Source organism: Phytophthora parasitica (assembly GCF_000247585.1).
Source record: "Phytophthora parasitica INRA-310 unplaced genomic scaffold supercont2.9, whole genome shotgun sequence".
NCBI classification, from domain to species: domain Eukaryota; phylum Oomycota; class Peronosporomycetes; order Peronosporales; family Peronosporaceae; genus Phytophthora; species Phytophthora nicotianae.
Genome location: NW_008648995.1, coordinates 1,538,223 through 1,553,481, shown reverse-complemented (window position 1 = coordinate 1,553,481; position 15,259 = coordinate 1,538,223). Strand labels below are relative to the sequence as shown.

The following is a 15,259-nucleotide window of genomic DNA, read 5'->3' as shown; positions in this document are numbered from 1 at the left end:
CCACAATTCAAATCTACGGCAGCGGCATGGATTCTGAATCGGACGGAGAGTTCGAACGGTGCGTATATCATGCCCTTCCAATCATCGGTTGTTGGATCGGGTAATTCGACTATGTTTTCCAGCGTCTTGGCAATATGGTCATGATTGAACGGCCCTCTGAAGTGCAGTGGCGACTATTTTATTCATGTTTGTGTTGGGCCAGTTTTCTGCAGGAAGATGAAGACTCGATGTCTCCTGAGCCGGCAAAGCGCAGATCGAAGGCTGGTGGTACTTATACAACTTCATCGGCGTCTGCAGTAACTGCAGCAGCTGCTGCAATGCTGGCGTCGTCGAGATTGAGCAAGAGCCACAAAAGAACAAGTAAAAGCAAGAGCAATGGCACAAAGAAAAGCGGCAAAAAGCCGTCGAAAACGCAGCTTTCGGACTCGGAAGAACCTCCTCCGAGTTATTATGACGACTACTCTACCGGACGAGGCGGTGTTCTTAAAGATTCAAGGTATGTTGCGTAGTGAAAGAGTTATGTTGTAGTCTTAGATCTGATGACTGACCCAAGAGCACTGTAGTACCGATCCGTATGCGTTTGATATGACCTCGACCGCGTTTTCGACCACTCTAAAGAGAGAGAAGGATTATGATGAGGAACATGCATTGAAGAAGAAGAAAAAGAATGATGAGCTTAAAACGCTGGCAAAGAAGGTGGCGACTAAGAGCGCGCCGATCTCAATGGAAGATCGCATCGCAGAGATCTTGAAACGCACAGGGAGTGCTCAGTTCCAGGTCGACGAAAAAAGCGACGAAGATGAAGTTAGCGACAAGGTTTCGTATTTTTTTGTCATTACATGGAAGCTAAAAGTTGCTATGTTAATAAAATTGTTTTGTCATGCTGTGAAATAGGAAAGCGATGTGAAGAAGGCAACAGAGCCTTCCGCAAGAAAGGAAGAGGAATCGCTAGGTACACGACAAGAACAGCAAAGCGGTAGCAAGAATGACAACAAAAACAGTAACATTGATGCAGAACGTTCTAGCTTATCGGACTCGTTGGGGGTCGTATCTGCGGATTTTGAGGTAAGTACAAATCCCTTTGTCGTTTTATCTGCCATTTTGAAAAACAAAATGATTTATGGGGATGATTCAGGTCCATCTCCCACTTAAGCCAATCGTCAATCGAACACGACTCTCTCTCGTGCGTTTTTTTCGGTGTTGAAAATCTTCATCGTTGTGGATATTGACTTCATGCTATTATATCTGTTTTCCCAATGCAGTCAAGCGATGACAGTGAGAATTTTGCTGTCAATAGAGATGCACTCAATAGCGAACGCGGTATGTTAGTTTAGTATGGAAGGGTCGTCGTCATATCCGTCATTGATATCGGTGTGTGCTTACGTAGCTACAGCAACGCCTCCACGCTACGAGCAACAACAGTTGACCTTCTTAAAATCCGAACAAGATGCCGATAGCATAACGGAGAGAACTGAAATTCAAGAGCCTGAATTCTACCTGTCGGCAAGTGCTGAGCAAAAGCCATTAGATGCTAGCGATACGTTTGGCTACGGCGATGACGAGTTTGAGGTAATCATGCGAAGAAGTTGCTACTAGAAGTATATTGTGGAGCGAAGAGTGAGCTAAGATACATTTTCCAATTGTAGGAAACCGAGAGGTCGAGACAAGAAGAAGTAATCCCTGTATCGGAAGACCAAGAGGTATTTTCTGGATATCGACTTCGCATGATTGAGTAAATTGAATATTATTTGATTACTAAAGTGTTTTGCTTAGCAAATTGCCGGTACAGCCCAGGACGATGCGTCAGCAACATCGGACGTGGAATATAATGACGACTATGAAGACGATGCTTTTGAAGGTGAGCTTGCTTCTTCGAACGAGGCTCCGAGTAATGCTCCGCATGAACATCCTAACATCATAGCACAAGATGATGCCACACCTGCTGTCAATGATCCTATCGTCGAGCAAGCCTCAAAGATTGATGCCCTGCTCGCAAAGTATGGAGACTTCTACACACAAGACAACGAAGAAGAGCCTGCAACACAAGAAACATTAAATGACAGCGCTGAACTAAGGCAAGAGACACAGGAAGCTTCGGATCCAACACCAAGTTCAGTACCAACCAAAAATGCTACCTCTGTCCCTGCTCCAAGCTCTACAACACTCGTGGTCTCGACTGGGATTGCCGAATCACCTCCCTCTGTACGTTGATCTTGCGTGCTCTAGGAATTGTGTTGACTCTCACCAAACTGACGCTTTGGTTTTTCCAGAGTCCACCACCTCCACCTCCTCCTGCAGATGAAGATTTCGAGGATCAAGAATTGCAGAAATTTTCATTAAATGCTCCAGTGATCGGGTCCAAGGCTCAAGTCCAGTCTGCAGTACAGCAGTCCACATCAACAGCGACTACGCAGTATTTGCGACCTCTTTCAGCTGCTGACAAGTTCCGTCGGATAGAAACCCAAGTTGCATCACTGCACTTTATTCAGCCTGGTGGTACCCCAAGTCTTACGGCAGCAGATTCTCCTTCAGCTGAGGGTGTGCATCCTGTTTCCTCCAATTTTTTGGCCAGCTCCCGGGCCTCAGTTGGTGCACCACCTCCTTTCATCGAGCCCATCGCAATTTCATTTGATGCGGGTCTTCTAACAGAGGATGATGATACACAACGTGAGATCGACGAGTATGTACGCAGCTCTCAAATTTTACGACAAGAGAAACGCGTAGTCGCGCAACGAGCCAGCCTCGCAAGAGAGAATGGACTTGTGTTACGTCTTCAGCAGGCCCAGCGTCAGATTCTTCAGTTGAAAGAGCATATCCAGGCTACAGCGAGTGAGACTTCTCAACCAGGACGTGACAGTCTCAATACATCGAAAGCACAAGCAGATAAGCTGGATTCTGAGGACATTCTGGCTGCACGGGGCGAATCTTCTCATAATATTTCTCAAGCTGCCTACAGAAAATTGCAGCAAGAGATTAAGACCCAGGATAACTTGATCGCGGCATTTCAGAAGGAGAATGAGCGTCTCATGGGGCAACTCAAGCAAGTGCGACAGGACGTTCATTACGATGTCCATAAAGCGAATGAAGAACTGCGTCGGCAGGTTAAGAAGTTACAGGATCAACTTGGAGAAGTAGCAACTCTCGGTGGTGGTGGAGATCTAACCAGCAAGGCTCAGTACCGCGTTGCAGTGGAAGGTCGACTTGAGGCGGAGGCGCATGCTATGGCTCTCCAGGAAGAGCTTGCTGGTGTTCGATTATCGTACCAACAGAAGCTCAACGAGATTACACTGGAGCTTGATCGTGTGAAGAAGGCAAAGGTTGAGCTTGAGTGTCGCTACGAAGGCGTTGACTTGACCCAAGTGGCTCAGGAAGCTCAGCACGCTCAACAGCTGCAGAGTGAGTTGGAACTAAGCAAGAAAGAGCACTCTCATGCCTTGGCTGCACTCCAGAAGAAGCTGGACTGGTATGTGGAGAACCAGAGATTACTCGACCATCAGGACGAAGAGTTACGACGTCTTCGTCGCCAAGTTGCGTCCCAACCTCTCGATCCTACGCCATCGAAAGATCAGAAAGTCCACGCATCGCCTGCTCGATCACATCGTCGGTCATCGATGGACATTCGACGCATTCAGGAGCTTGAAAGTCGACTCGCGGAACTGGAAGAGGCTATGAGACGACGACATCCGGACAGCTTGGCGAACCTCATCTTGGCTTCTCGTCGTGCAGATGCAGAGTCCAAGACACGTGCACTGGAACAAGACTATCAAGAGAAGCTAGCTGCGCTGTCACGTGAGCTCGAGCAAGCGCATGAATCGAACGAGACCAAGTTGGCGAGCTTTCGTCAGCAGCAAGAGAAGTTATTGTTGCAGTACAAACGCAAGATCAAAGATCTGGAGAAGCAACTCAAGCAGCTCAGCAAGGCTCCATTATCACACCGACCTACGTCCAAGGACAGTGTTACGTCTGAGGCGGAACTGACGAAGATACGAAGGTTCTACACTGACAAGATCAAAGAGCTCGAGCGCAAGTGGGAGGCCAAGTATCGATCTCTGCGCAAACAACAGTATTCTGGACTGAGCAGCAATCAGCAAGAAGGTCTCACGTATGCTGATTCTACTGTAGTGATTGCAAACTTGCAACGACAGATACGCGAGCAGGAGCTGGAATTGAAGCAGGAGAAAGCTAAAGTGGAGCAGCTTGAGGCGGAAATTCAACTGGCAAATACACCAGACGACTCGTCCGCGGTGAAAGATGGCAAACAAAAGGAGCTTGAAGACCAAGTTGCTGACTTGAAGGCGCAGTTGGAAGACAGCGAGAGTGCTCGAGCCAGACTGGCACAAACGTTGACGACTGTCCAAACTCTAGGATTGGCTCGGGCGCTCAACTCCCAGCCCACATCAGTGACAGAGAGCTCTATAGTGTCTGAATCTGCAGTGTCCAAGCAGATAGAAGCAGAGCTAGCGCAGCTGAAGCATGACTCGGATGCAACTCGAGAGACTTTAAACAGCGAGCGAGAGACTGCTACTAAGGAAATCGATCGACTCAAGCAACAAGTTGCAGAGTACATTGAGAAGAACGCCGCTCTGGAAGCTCAGCTTGCAGGGAATCAACGAGAGATGCAAAGTCTTGAGAAGCTGGCGCTTGAAGCGGAGAGACACAATCGGTCTTTGGAAGCACAGGCACAGCGTGTACCCGACCTAGAAGAAGAGGTTTTAGCCTTACGTCGCGAACTGCAGCTGCCTCACACACCTTCTATGGTGCAGTATAGGTCATTAGAGCTCCAAGTAGCAACTCTGGAGCAGAAGCACAAGCTGCGCGAGGCTGAGCTCAAGGTGGTGCTGGATCGTGCCTTGACCTCAACTCACCTCGAGCAGCTTAGTCGCGAACGTGCCCATCAAGCATCGATAGCGGCCAAGAACGCCGAGATCGCCTCGTTCAAGCTCCAACTGGAGGAGATTCTCGACGAACTAGCACAACTGCAGCAGCCGTCCTCGCCTCGGTTGCCCTGTACTAAACCACTCAACCAATCTCAAGACAACGAAGATGTGGCATGGTAATTAATGACAAGTTTTCTGTTGGCAAAGCATCTATTGGAGCGTACGGTTAAATAGCTAAAGCACGGGGGACTGGAGCCTCTCCAAGTCTTCAGCACAGGAGCTTGTTCCTTGAACCCGTGAAATGAATTGCGCTCTTTGTCCTGCCCGTTGTAACTGTCTGCTGCCTTAGGTCATAGAGTCGATGAGAGCGCTGCGCATGGTGGTAGCAATGCTGGCGGGCTGCGCGTTCTGGAGCTTGAAGATGCTCTCGACCACTGAGATCTCGGTGGACGTGGTGTCCAGGCCGCAGAAGGCCGTCCAATCATTCACCACAAGACCGGCGCCGATGACGTCGCTACCACGGTTGACAGTACCGGCCACAACGGGCACCTGCAAAAGCGAACTGAGTTCCTCCTGGTCCTCGACGCTGGTACGCGGATGCACGAGGCATCCCTGGTTGGACAGAGCGCTGTAGCTGCCTACGAGCGCGTTGCCAGCGACTGTCTGGCGGAATACTTCGACGCCAAGCGTGTCGGCCACGATCTCCTCCGTCTCGCGGTCCAAATCCGTGTGCACGAGCGCCACGTGATCGTTCGTAGTAATGCAGTTACCCAGAGCCGAGAGTCGCTCCTCCACACGCTGTACCACGACCGTGTCGGGCAGAGCGTTACGGATGTGCTGCATCTCCTGGTCCGTGGTGGTGCTGGGAAGCAACAGGCCGCGCTTGTTACCCACAGCCACGCGTCCCACGAAGCGACAGCCTGCGATACTGGCGTGCACCACGGGGATGTGGTCGGCCAACTCGGACTCGAAGGTACTGTAGAAGTTCTCGCTTCCGCCAACGCACACAAGGCAGTACGAGTTGGTGAGCTTGGAGAAGACACCGATCTCATTGCTGTTCTCGAACTGACAACGGATAGCCATGGCTGGTTATGTGTGTGAGTATGTAGATATAGAGAGAAGGTTGCGCTGGTGACTCGAGAGCTTCTGATTGACAAATGGGGCGAAGCTTTTTGGCCACCAACTCACTTGAAACGATTCGCACTTAGTGCTGACGAAGCTGTACCCATTGTGTTGCGCCAAAAAGATTGTTCCGCGAAGTTGATTGTCCGAATTTAATTGTCCTTTGTTGCGGGGATGGTAGTAGAAGTAAAGGTCAATTAAGCTTGGACAGAAGAAAGACCACCACTCACAGGTAAGAATAACAGCTGAAATCTGACTCAGAAACCTGATTATCATTCCGAGGACGCTACATCAGATGGTATCTGCTGCATGCCCCAAGCTCTGTGCCGCCGATGGCATAGAGCGACATGTGCCCTGCAGCCTGGTGCCTTTCCACCTCGTTGCTCCTAGCTTCAATTACCCGGTATTAACCATGCAGTCTCGACCGTGATTTCGCCACTTCGGAATCCCCAAAGCACTCGACGGTCGAGAGAGATCCCAATTGTCTCCAAGTACAATGACCCGGTTGAATCCTCAATCCCTGTCAGCATTCACTACGGAGGAGCTGGAGTTGATCTGCTCGTCATGTAAGTGCAACATGGACGCAGACGACCACGACCGCGGTGCAATGGAGTGTGGGGATGACGAAGGCAAGCCAACAAGTGTCGAGCGGATGCGCAAGGACTTGGACGAGTGCTGCTCGTGTGTTTATGACCGACTCATGTATGTGTGGAGGAATAAGATGTTCAACCGCTGGCGACAAACGATACAAGGAGCTAAAGTCGCTGAAGGAGACGGACGTCGGGAGCGCTCAGAATCAAGAGCGTCGTCATCCACAGGTCGCAGCAGATGCAGCAGCTTCATGGAGACGATCGATGACGGCGTCAATAGCAGCATAAACGGATTGCTAGATATCGCACCCGCACTGCACATTGTCGTCCCGTATCTGCGAGTTGACGAGATCTACCGTTTGATGTTCACGAACAAGTCAATCTGCCGAGAAGTGGGTCGCGCAACACTCGCGCTCTCGTTTATCCCTGCGCGGAAGGTGATTCTAGACGATAATATGATGATCCTCCCGATGCAGTTCCCCCACTTAAAGGAGATTAACCTAACAGGTTGTTCCAACCTCACCGATGAATCCGTCGAGCAGCTCGCTATGCTGTCTGGACTAACGTCCGTGGCGCTGAAAGGGTGCTACCAGGTGACTGACAGCAGCATCAACTTACTCGCCAATTCCCAGTCGAAATCGCTCATGTCGCTCAATCTCGGATACTGCAAAGGCGTGAGTGACGAGGGTATCACTGCTATCGCCACCAATCTACCGAAGCTGAACTATTTGAGTCTCCGCGGCTGCAACCAGGTCGGTGACAACGGAATCCGTGCGCTTGCTCAGCTCAAGAATCTCCAGACGCTCAATTTGTGGTATTGCAACCAAGGAGCTCTCACAGACGTCGGTATCTCCGCATTGGCAGAAGTGACATCGCTTACAAGCCTGAATTTGTCAAACTGCACCCAGCTCACGGACGAAGGCATCAGCTCACTCAGTTCGCTTGTCAACCTCCGACACTTGGAGATTGCCAACGTTGGAGAAGTCACAGATCGTGGGTTGTTAGCTCTAGCACCACTGGTCAACCTTATCACGTTGGACGTGGCAGGATGTTACAATATCACCGATTCGGGTTCCGAGGTGCTGGTGAATTTCCCAAAGTTGGCATCGTGCAATCTTTGGTACTGCAGCGAGATCGGCGACATAACTTTTCAGCACATGGAGATTCTGACCAACATGCGTTTCCTGAATTTCATGAAATGTGGCAAAGTTACTGATCGAGGGTTACAGTCCATCGCGAAGCTCCGCAATCTCACGTCGCTAGATATGGTGAACTGCTTCAACGTCACTGATGAGGGTCTCAGCGAACTCTCCAAACTTAATCGGCTCAAGTCGCTCTACTTGGGTGGCTGCTCTGGCATCCGAGATGAAGGCATCGCAGCACTGTCTAACTTGAGCTCACTGGTGATCTTGGATCTTTCGAATTGCCGTCAGGTTGGTAACAAGGCTTTGCTTGGGATCGGTGAGCTGCACAACCTCACTAACCTTAATCTCATGCGCTGCAACCGCATCGATGACAATGGTGTCGCTCATCTCGCAAAACTCACGCGCTTGAAGACACTGAACCTTGCTAATTGCCGTCTTCTCACGGACAAGGCTACTGAAACTGTTGCACAGATGACGGAGATTGAGACTCTGGTGCTCTGGTACTGCAACAAGCTCACGGATGCAGGTATCCTGAACTTGTCAACACTGACGAAGTTGCAGTCGATCGATCTGGCAAGCTGTTCCAAGCTGACCGATGCGAGTCTCTTGGTCTTCCTTAACATGCCAAATCTCACATCACTAGATCTCGGAAATTGCTGTCTCCTCTCCGACGAAGGCCTGCTGACTCTGGGTAAGGTCACGTCGCTAACGTCGTTGAATTTGTCCGAGTGTGGAGACATTACGGATAGGGGACTTGAACACTTGAAAACTCTCGTCAACCTCTCGTCTATCAACCTTTGGTATTGCACCAAGGTAACACCAGTGGGTATCAACCACTTGCCGGTGCAGTCCGTCGACTTCTAAGCTACCGCAAGCTGTACATGTAAGCACCAATGTAATCTAACTGTTTGTAGTGTCAAAAATTGTGGTGTAGTTCATTTTTGTTGTTGTGCACTTCTTTTCTCAACCCTCTTCCAGTATCTCTTTGTGTAAAGTAGTTTATGCTCCACGACGACGCGCAAGAATGGCAGCCAACTCGCTGTTGGCTCCTCCAATCCCTCCATTCGATGACGAGCTCTGTACATTTTCGCCAAACTTCCGAACTGATTCCATCGACGCCTTGGCCGACTTTCTTGACGTCAATGCTTGCTTTCGAGCTTCCTTCTCTGCCTGCTTTTTGGCTTTCTTTTCGGCGACACGACGCAGACGCTCCGCTTCACGTTCACGGCTGCGTTGCGCATGACGTTGGGCTCGAATTGCCAGCTCTTCCTCGCGCTGCCTTTCCAGTTTCTTACGACGAGCCTTCTCGCGTTTACGACGCTTGCGAATGTACTCATCGGGAACGCCTGGTGCTACTTGAATCTGCACGTTGTTGATATCTCCTGTGATTCTGTCGTGGCCTGACGACACGAACTGAATCTGTTGTGGTGGCGTCTTCGACAGTCCAGCACTCGCTGCACGACGCAGACGAATAGAATCGCTGAAACTGATCGGTGTCACGACACTGGCCAAGGAGCGAATAGCGTCCACAAGCGTGACAGCGATTTCGGTCTTCTTCTCGGACAGTAGTAGCTGGTCTTCAGGCATCTCTGTGGACATGAGTCCAATTACTTTGTCGTACACGCGCACTGGCGTGTAAAATCCAAGGTCCGGCACCACTTCCAGTTGCTTGCACACGTCATTGCAGTAGATTTTGCCAGTGTACCGACAGTGGTGACGCCGATTAAACAGCCCGAATTTCTTGCCAGTCGCCATGCAAACCATCGTAGATTTGTTGTCCGCCCAGTTGCTCTTGTTCGGCTCGAGAAGTAGCGGTTCTTGATGCACCTTCAATACGAAATATGGGTCTGCCAATGTACTCATCGTGATCTCTTCTATTGCAGTCAACCGAAGACGACGACGAAGGTAAACCAACGGGGGTACCCACATGCTCTTCGGATCCACTACAGGTTGCCATGTGCGCTTCTCCATCAGATACAAATACTGGTCCGTAATGATCAGAATTCGTCCTACCAATGCAATAGGAGATCCATCAGGAGACACTCCAGCGATCGGACAGGCTTTCTGTACCTCGTCCATGAACACGATCTTCTCGGAATCTCCATAGTGCTGAATAATCCCCATAACCACTTCGCGAATCGTACTATCGCGCAAATAGTCTCCATCAAAAGGACGGTAAATACTCACACGTTGTCTCTGCTTGTTGTTCGACGTGTACAACTTCGTAATGTCGTGACTCAGCTGCAGTAAATGCCGCCGACCAAAGTATTTCTTCCACGCCTTCTGAATGCGCATGGCAAACGATCCGAGCTTCTTCTCTCGTAGTTTCTCAAGCTCAAAAAAAGTTTCAGGTGTCTGGATGAACACCATTGTCTTTCCGAGCTGAACTTCGGTCTCTAACTGTGGTAGCGACTTCACCGCGGCGCGTAGTACTGCTTGTGTGCCCTTCTTGTCTGATCCACGGAATTCCGGGTATGTCTCCTTGCTCAGTAGACGGAAACGATCCACAAAGCGTCCATAGTCTCCACGGTAAGCGTAGCCGGCTCGACGGACCTTCACATTCTCAAGCAGACCCAGATATTTAATCTGATGGATTACGCGACGGTCATCCATCTTGTTCGGCTGTTTCTGATCGTTGGACTTGATACAGCGCACGTAGTGAGGCGTGCAGTCCATCAACGCCGTCACAAGTGCTTCACACTGCGTACGAATCTTGTATCCTGCCGTGTTCGCCATGCGCTTGTCGTTGAGGTCGATCTCTTCGGGGAAGATATATCGCATGAGTTTGTTGGACGTCTCGCTGATGATGAGTGCGATGTCCTTGCTCAAAAAGTCCTTGTTAGAATCTCCAAAGCCGTCAATGTTGTACTGCACGTCACCTGCGTAATGTTTGATCTCGAAAGTCTTTCCACGCTTCGAGAAATGCGGATGTGAGCCGTGAATACCCGCAACTTTATCCAAGAAATTCGCATCCACGCTCTCTCCCTGGCGGGAATGCATCGTCTTAACCGTGTCGTCCAGAATCAGGAAAATTCCAGGCGTAGGACGTCGCGCCTCAATCAAATCGCACACAACCTTGTTGTTAAAGAACGGGATCGGCGCCCATTCAATACCTTCACGCGCATATTCCTCCTGTTCGCTTTTAAGTGTGAGCTCAATAAAAATCTGCTGCAATTTCTCGTTCACGTAGTTGATGCAGAACTGCTCGAATCCATTCTTGTCGAAGATTTCAAACCCGTAGATATCCAAGATACCGATCGTGGTCATATCTTCAATTTCCAAGATCTCACCATGTTTTTCCGCTTTCTTCTCAATATCCAGCGCATGGTTTACACGTTCCACCAAAAAGTCGAATAGTCGGTCATACACAGCCTTTGCTATAGAGTCACGCTGAGATTTAGCTTGGCTGGTATTCTGTGGCACCTCGTACGACTCAATCTTGCCTCCAGGCGCCATTGTTTGCAGCAATTTGAAGCACAATGCATGCTCCAGTTTCGCGGCATCCAGTCCCAGCAGCTCGCACGCAATTCGTAAGCTTTCACGATCTCGAAGAGATGAACCCTCTGCATCCCCCACGGTCTCAGGCTGGAACTGCACGTTGCCAATATGCAGCACCGCTGCTAGAGTCTGGATTACAAGCTCGATCTGTTTGCGCTTGATGCCCACATGCTGCATGGCTGCCATGGTCTCTTCGAACTCCTGAGTGTCGTTGACGTCGTCCACATCATAGCAGCCACTAATTTTAAGGTAGTGATAGCTCTCGGGTCCACCTCGATCCAAATAGAGTTTCTGCTTAGCTGCAGTAGGTAATCCAGCTAGAACTTGGTAGAAAATGTGGAAATTCCTCTCTCCTTTGCCCGGTTTGACAACGCGAGACTTTTCTAACAGGTAATTGGTCACTTTACCGCCTTGCGGCCGTCCCGCTGAGTCGAAGAGCAGCTCAAAGTACTTTCCGAAGCGACTAGAATTGTTGTTACGTAGAGTCTTGGCGTTGCCAAAAGCTTCGAGCAGCGGGTTGCTCTCCAGAAAAGTGCGTTTAACCTTGTCGACGCCCGCGCCGCTGCCACTGACGCCTGCAATGTAGTTCTGGATCTGTTTGGAGGCCTCAGTCTTGCCAGCACCGCTCTCACCGCTGATGATTACGCACTGGTTGTCCTCCTCGCTCAACATGGTGCGGTATGTCTCTTCGGCCGTGGCGAACACGTGCGGGGCCACATCGATGCGCGCCTTGTGCATATAGGCGTGCATACTATCCTCGCCGTAGATGTCCAGCCATTTGTATGGGTTTACGACCACCAAGACGTGGCCAATGTACGAGTAGATGACGTCAGCTGCGTGACGCATTTTGAGGTTCTCTAGGATGGAAGTCTCGCTCACGGACGGCAGCAGCACCAGATCATCCACACCAACTACCACGCGCTCATCTGAGAACAGTGCAGCGTGCTTGGATACTGTAGGCTTGCGCCGCCCCATGTCCGGCCGAGATGAAGTTGCTACAGCTGCTTGAAGGGAGAAGTCTCGAACTGGAAAGGGGGAATTCGAGGCGGAATCGTGCGACAACTCGTAATTCCTCTTTTTGTGAAAAGTAATATTCACCATAATACTTTTTCACAAAAAGTCATTTCACTTTTAACCTTTACCTTTTCTGCGTAAAAAAATTTCCCGCTGCTAACAAAAGCAAGTAATGTTTTGTGATAGTACTAATACATGTCCATAAGTAGTAATATTACTACTATTTAGTACTACTAACGACGGATACTACAGTGTCCACGATGCTACATCGACAAAGCAGCAAGCAACGCGAGTGCAGTGTCAATGACACAGTGTCATGACGCAATGAACGACTACGGTGTCGTAAAGCACCACGACAGCGAGGTTTCGCGAAAGAAGGCGGGGTCGTCACTCAACCTTATACCTGCCGCCGGCTGCCACCGCGGCGATGGATAGCTGTCAGCAAGCAGTAAACCCGAGTTGGGCAATTACACACGGGCAATCCAGCGATGGGATCGAAATCGCCGCCTGTGCCGCTGTGATCCGAAGGCAAACAGGGGATTTGTCTTGCTCAAGCTGCTCGCAAACACCACTTGCTGCGCTGAGCCAGCCATAGAACTGATCAAATCGCTCGCTGCTCATGCACTGCGGGCTGCGGAACGGCGTTGTGAGACAAATGAACAGGCCAAGTACATGTATCTCGCGATCTGGTCGACGATGCTGTCGCTGAAAGTGCGCTGTTGTCGAGCACACCGTTCTTCTCGTCGGGTCAGGATTCCTTGGCATCCAGGGCGGCGGTGCATGTATCCTAGCTGTGAACAAGGGCATTTTGGCTCATGCAGGTCGGAAGATGCAGCTGTTTGCCTTTGCCAGAGTGGATCTTGAACACTGACGTCACTCGTGTCGCATATTTTGTGTATGTACACGTAAAAAGCAACAATTTGTTGCCTTTTTGGCGCCGACCCTGCTGAAGTTACCGTCCGAACAACACGTCTTCAAGGACTGCAATTGCGTTACTCGCTATCGAATAAATGATAGCGAAGGTTTCTCCACGCCAGGTGGGCCCGGAGCTCTCTTTCGGCGCAGCCGAGATATCCGCTGTGAGGCTCTGGTTTCTGGAGCGCTCTGGCAGCAATCACCGACAAGAAACACGTGCGTCGCACCGTCAGTTCGGTGCGAGGGGCGGCCAAACGTGATCCATGCGGACAAATGTTTAGCAGCCTGTCACCACACTAATTGCGCAGCCATGACAGAGTGCAGGTGGCGTTTTTAAAGTTATCGCCAACGCGTGGCCAGAGGCGTCGGGGCGTTTTCAGTTTGCTGAAGCACCCACATTATTATCTTGACAACGCTACATCTTTCAAGGTCGAGGGCGTGATGGCCTTCGACAATGCGTTGCACAGTGCAGAATTGCCGTCACTGCTGGTGGCTGACGTCTGGGTAAGAAATTCGTCTGGCAAAAGACTGCAATTGCGCCTCACTCCGAGGCCCGTCTCTGGCGGCGGGCTTTGCGCAGCCATCTCAGCCGCAACACCACGAGCGCGCTCTGCCGAAGTCGAAGAGCATGCTCTGCTTGCCTTGCCATATCGCTTGTTGCTGCGCTAATACAGAGACTAAAGTCCAGCGAAGCCATGTTGTCCAGAGCCATCACGAGTGTTGCCATGCATCTGGTGATACTTTCCTTCAGTTCAGGAGCTTGGCGTCGCTTCAACGCCCAACCTCCTCGATGGCCGTTCTCTGTCCCAGTTACTTACGCTGTGTATGGTTGTGAGGCCCTGAAAATGTCTCTGGTTATCCCTTTCGCTTCTCTATGGCCAAACGAAGAATCCGCTGGAAACGACCGCCGCCTTGCCACACTCCAACACGCCGTGGCACGCGCACTTGCACCAGAGCTTGCAGTAGACCGATATGGCGTTCGCATCCTCCGTTGAGACTCTGCGGCCATGCATGGGGCCCGTGTCTCCCGTATCTCCCCCAACAGCCACGGCCCCCAAGAGGCGCCCTGGAAGCGCCGGCCCCAGCTCCATCAAAGACCGCACCGTAGTCGTCTTTGACTGGGACGACACGCTGTGTCCCAGCTCCTGGCTGCACGCGCAGGATCTGCTACCGAAGTACCGCGGACACCAGATCTCCGTCACACCTGAACAGCGCGAGGTACTCACGCTCATCGGCGCGCACGTCGCGCGTCTATTACAGAAGGCGGTAGCGTACGGTCCTGTGTTCGTCGTGACTGCAGCCGAGTACGGCTGGGTCGAAATGTCCGCCGCGCTGTACATGCCGGCCGTACAGAGCGTGCTGGCGCTTTCCGACGTACACATCGTGTCCGCGCGCAGCTGGTACGAACAGAACTTTGGTCTCGGCGGCGACTCGGCGACCTGGAAGCAGGAGGTCATGCAGCTTATTGCGCGCAAGTGCTTTGCAGCCGCAGCGCAGGACACGAGCTCACGAACATACAGGGAACCCGTTGGCCCACAGGATGCCTACTTTAACTTCCTCTCGATCGGCGACTCGATGGCAGAACGGGACGCATGTTTCGCAGCCGTCCAGAACGTATGTCGCACGTTCGCTAAAACGCTCAAGTTTGTCGAGCACCCGAACGCTGAGGAGGTGCTGCAGCAGGTGGAACTCACGCACGACTCGTTCGAGCAAATGTGCGGCTGGGATAATAACCTCGACCTGCGGCTGTCCCGCGCGCAGTTAGCTGAACTGCGCGGATCGCCTATTTAATCTGGCATCACCGAGCCGGTTGTGCATGAAACACATCCGTATACTACGGCACGGCCAATGTTAGGATTGTCCACTAGGGACGTAAAGATTTTTTAGACAAACACTAGCCTCATGTAGAACGAATACGTCGGGGCAATTTTTTTATAATAATATGCAGCCTTTTTCGATTAACGTAGCATTCAAGAAGTTGAAACAGCTGAGTCAACATGGAGAACATCAGCACGCTTTTTATTTATACATGTATTGATCCTTGAGATCCGTTTTCAAACTTGGACAGATAGATCCCTTGAAGCGTCGCTTTGCGTGG

General features: G+C 50.9%; 9 protein-coding genes across 17 annotated transcripts; 5 read left to right on the top strand and 4 right to left on the bottom strand.

Annotated features, from left to right (window-relative positions):
- The first annotated feature begins 5 nt into the window (after window positions 1-5).
- PPTG_06553 (hypothetical protein) lies at window positions 6-5,284 on the top strand. 9 transcript variants are annotated; one of them, XM_008900499.1, is made up of 10 exons: window positions 6-58; window positions 203-496; window positions 564-804; window positions 895-1,065; window positions 1,136-1,183; window positions 1,263-1,320; window positions 1,394-1,569; window positions 1,647-1,700; window positions 1,774-2,202; window positions 2,271-5,284. In XM_008900499.1, exons 1-10 carry the CDS (start codon window positions 27-29, stop codon window positions 5,055-5,057), a joined length of 4,290 nt encoding a protein of 1,429 aa, XP_008898747.1. In that variant the 5' UTR covers window positions 6-26; the 3' UTR covers window positions 5,058-5,284. The 9 variants fall into 9 exon arrangements, with proteins under 9 accessions (XP_008898747.1, XP_008898746.1, XP_008898742.1 ...); XM_008900498.1 differs by having other exon boundaries at window positions 1,388-1,569; XM_008900494.1 differs by having other exon boundaries at window positions 564-816.
- On the bottom strand, window positions 5,030-6,110 carry PPTG_06552 (eukaryotic translation initiation factor 6). The gene has a single exon (XM_008900491.1). The coding sequence runs from the start codon at window positions 5,958-5,960 to the stop codon at window positions 5,223-5,225; it is 738 nt and encodes a 245-aa protein (XP_008898739.1). The 5' UTR covers window positions 5,961-6,110; the 3' UTR covers window positions 5,030-5,222.
- Window positions 6,111-6,225: 115 nt separating this feature from the next.
- Window positions 6,226-8,668, top strand: PPTG_06551 (hypothetical protein). The gene has a single exon (XM_008900490.1). It carries the CDS (start codon window positions 6,496-6,498, stop codon window positions 8,596-8,598), a length of 2,103 nt encoding a protein of 700 aa, XP_008898738.1. The 5' UTR covers window positions 6,226-6,495; the 3' UTR covers window positions 8,599-8,668.
- PPTG_06550 (hypothetical protein) lies at window positions 6,240-12,301 on the bottom strand. Its single transcript, XM_008900489.1, has one exon. The coding sequence runs from the start codon at window positions 12,205-12,207 to the stop codon at window positions 8,734-8,736; it is 3,474 nt and encodes a 1,157-aa protein (XP_008898737.1). The 5' UTR covers window positions 12,208-12,301; the 3' UTR covers window positions 6,240-8,733.
- Window positions 12,302-12,367: 66 nt separating this feature from the next.
- Window positions 12,368-13,119, bottom strand: PPTG_06549 (hypothetical protein). The gene has a single exon (XM_008900488.1). The coding sequence runs from the start codon at window positions 13,051-13,053 to the stop codon at window positions 12,685-12,687; it is 369 nt and encodes a 122-aa protein (XP_008898736.1). The 5' UTR covers window positions 13,054-13,119; the 3' UTR covers window positions 12,368-12,684.
- Window positions 12,571-12,681, top strand: PPTG_21909 (hypothetical protein; the record flags this gene model as incomplete). Its single annotated transcript, XM_008900611.1, has 1 exon — window positions 12,571-12,681. The coding sequence occupies one exon, from the start codon at window positions 12,571-12,573 to the stop codon at window positions 12,679-12,681; it is 111 nt and encodes a 36-aa protein (XP_008898859.1).
- A 137-nt stretch (window positions 13,120-13,256) lies between the features above and the next one.
- Window positions 13,257-13,421, top strand: PPTG_21908 (hypothetical protein; the record flags this gene model as incomplete). The annotated part of the gene is made up of 1 exon (XM_008900610.1): window positions 13,257-13,421. One exon carries the CDS (start codon window positions 13,257-13,259, stop codon window positions 13,419-13,421), a length of 165 nt encoding a protein of 54 aa, XP_008898858.1.
- Window positions 13,422-13,702: 281 nt separating this feature from the next.
- Window positions 13,703-13,873, bottom strand: PPTG_21907 (hypothetical protein; the record flags this gene model as incomplete). The annotated part of the gene is made up of 1 exon (XM_008900609.1): window positions 13,703-13,873. The coding sequence occupies one exon, from the start codon at window positions 13,871-13,873 to the stop codon at window positions 13,703-13,705; it is 171 nt and encodes a 56-aa protein (XP_008898857.1).
- A 260-nt stretch (window positions 13,874-14,133) lies between these two features.
- PPTG_06548 (hypothetical protein) lies at window positions 14,134-14,952 on the top strand (the record flags this gene model as incomplete). Its single annotated transcript, XM_008900487.1, has 1 exon — window positions 14,134-14,952. The coding sequence occupies one exon, from the start codon at window positions 14,134-14,136 to the stop codon at window positions 14,950-14,952; it is 819 nt and encodes a 272-aa protein (XP_008898735.1).
- Window positions 14,953-15,259: the final 307 nt, after the last annotated feature.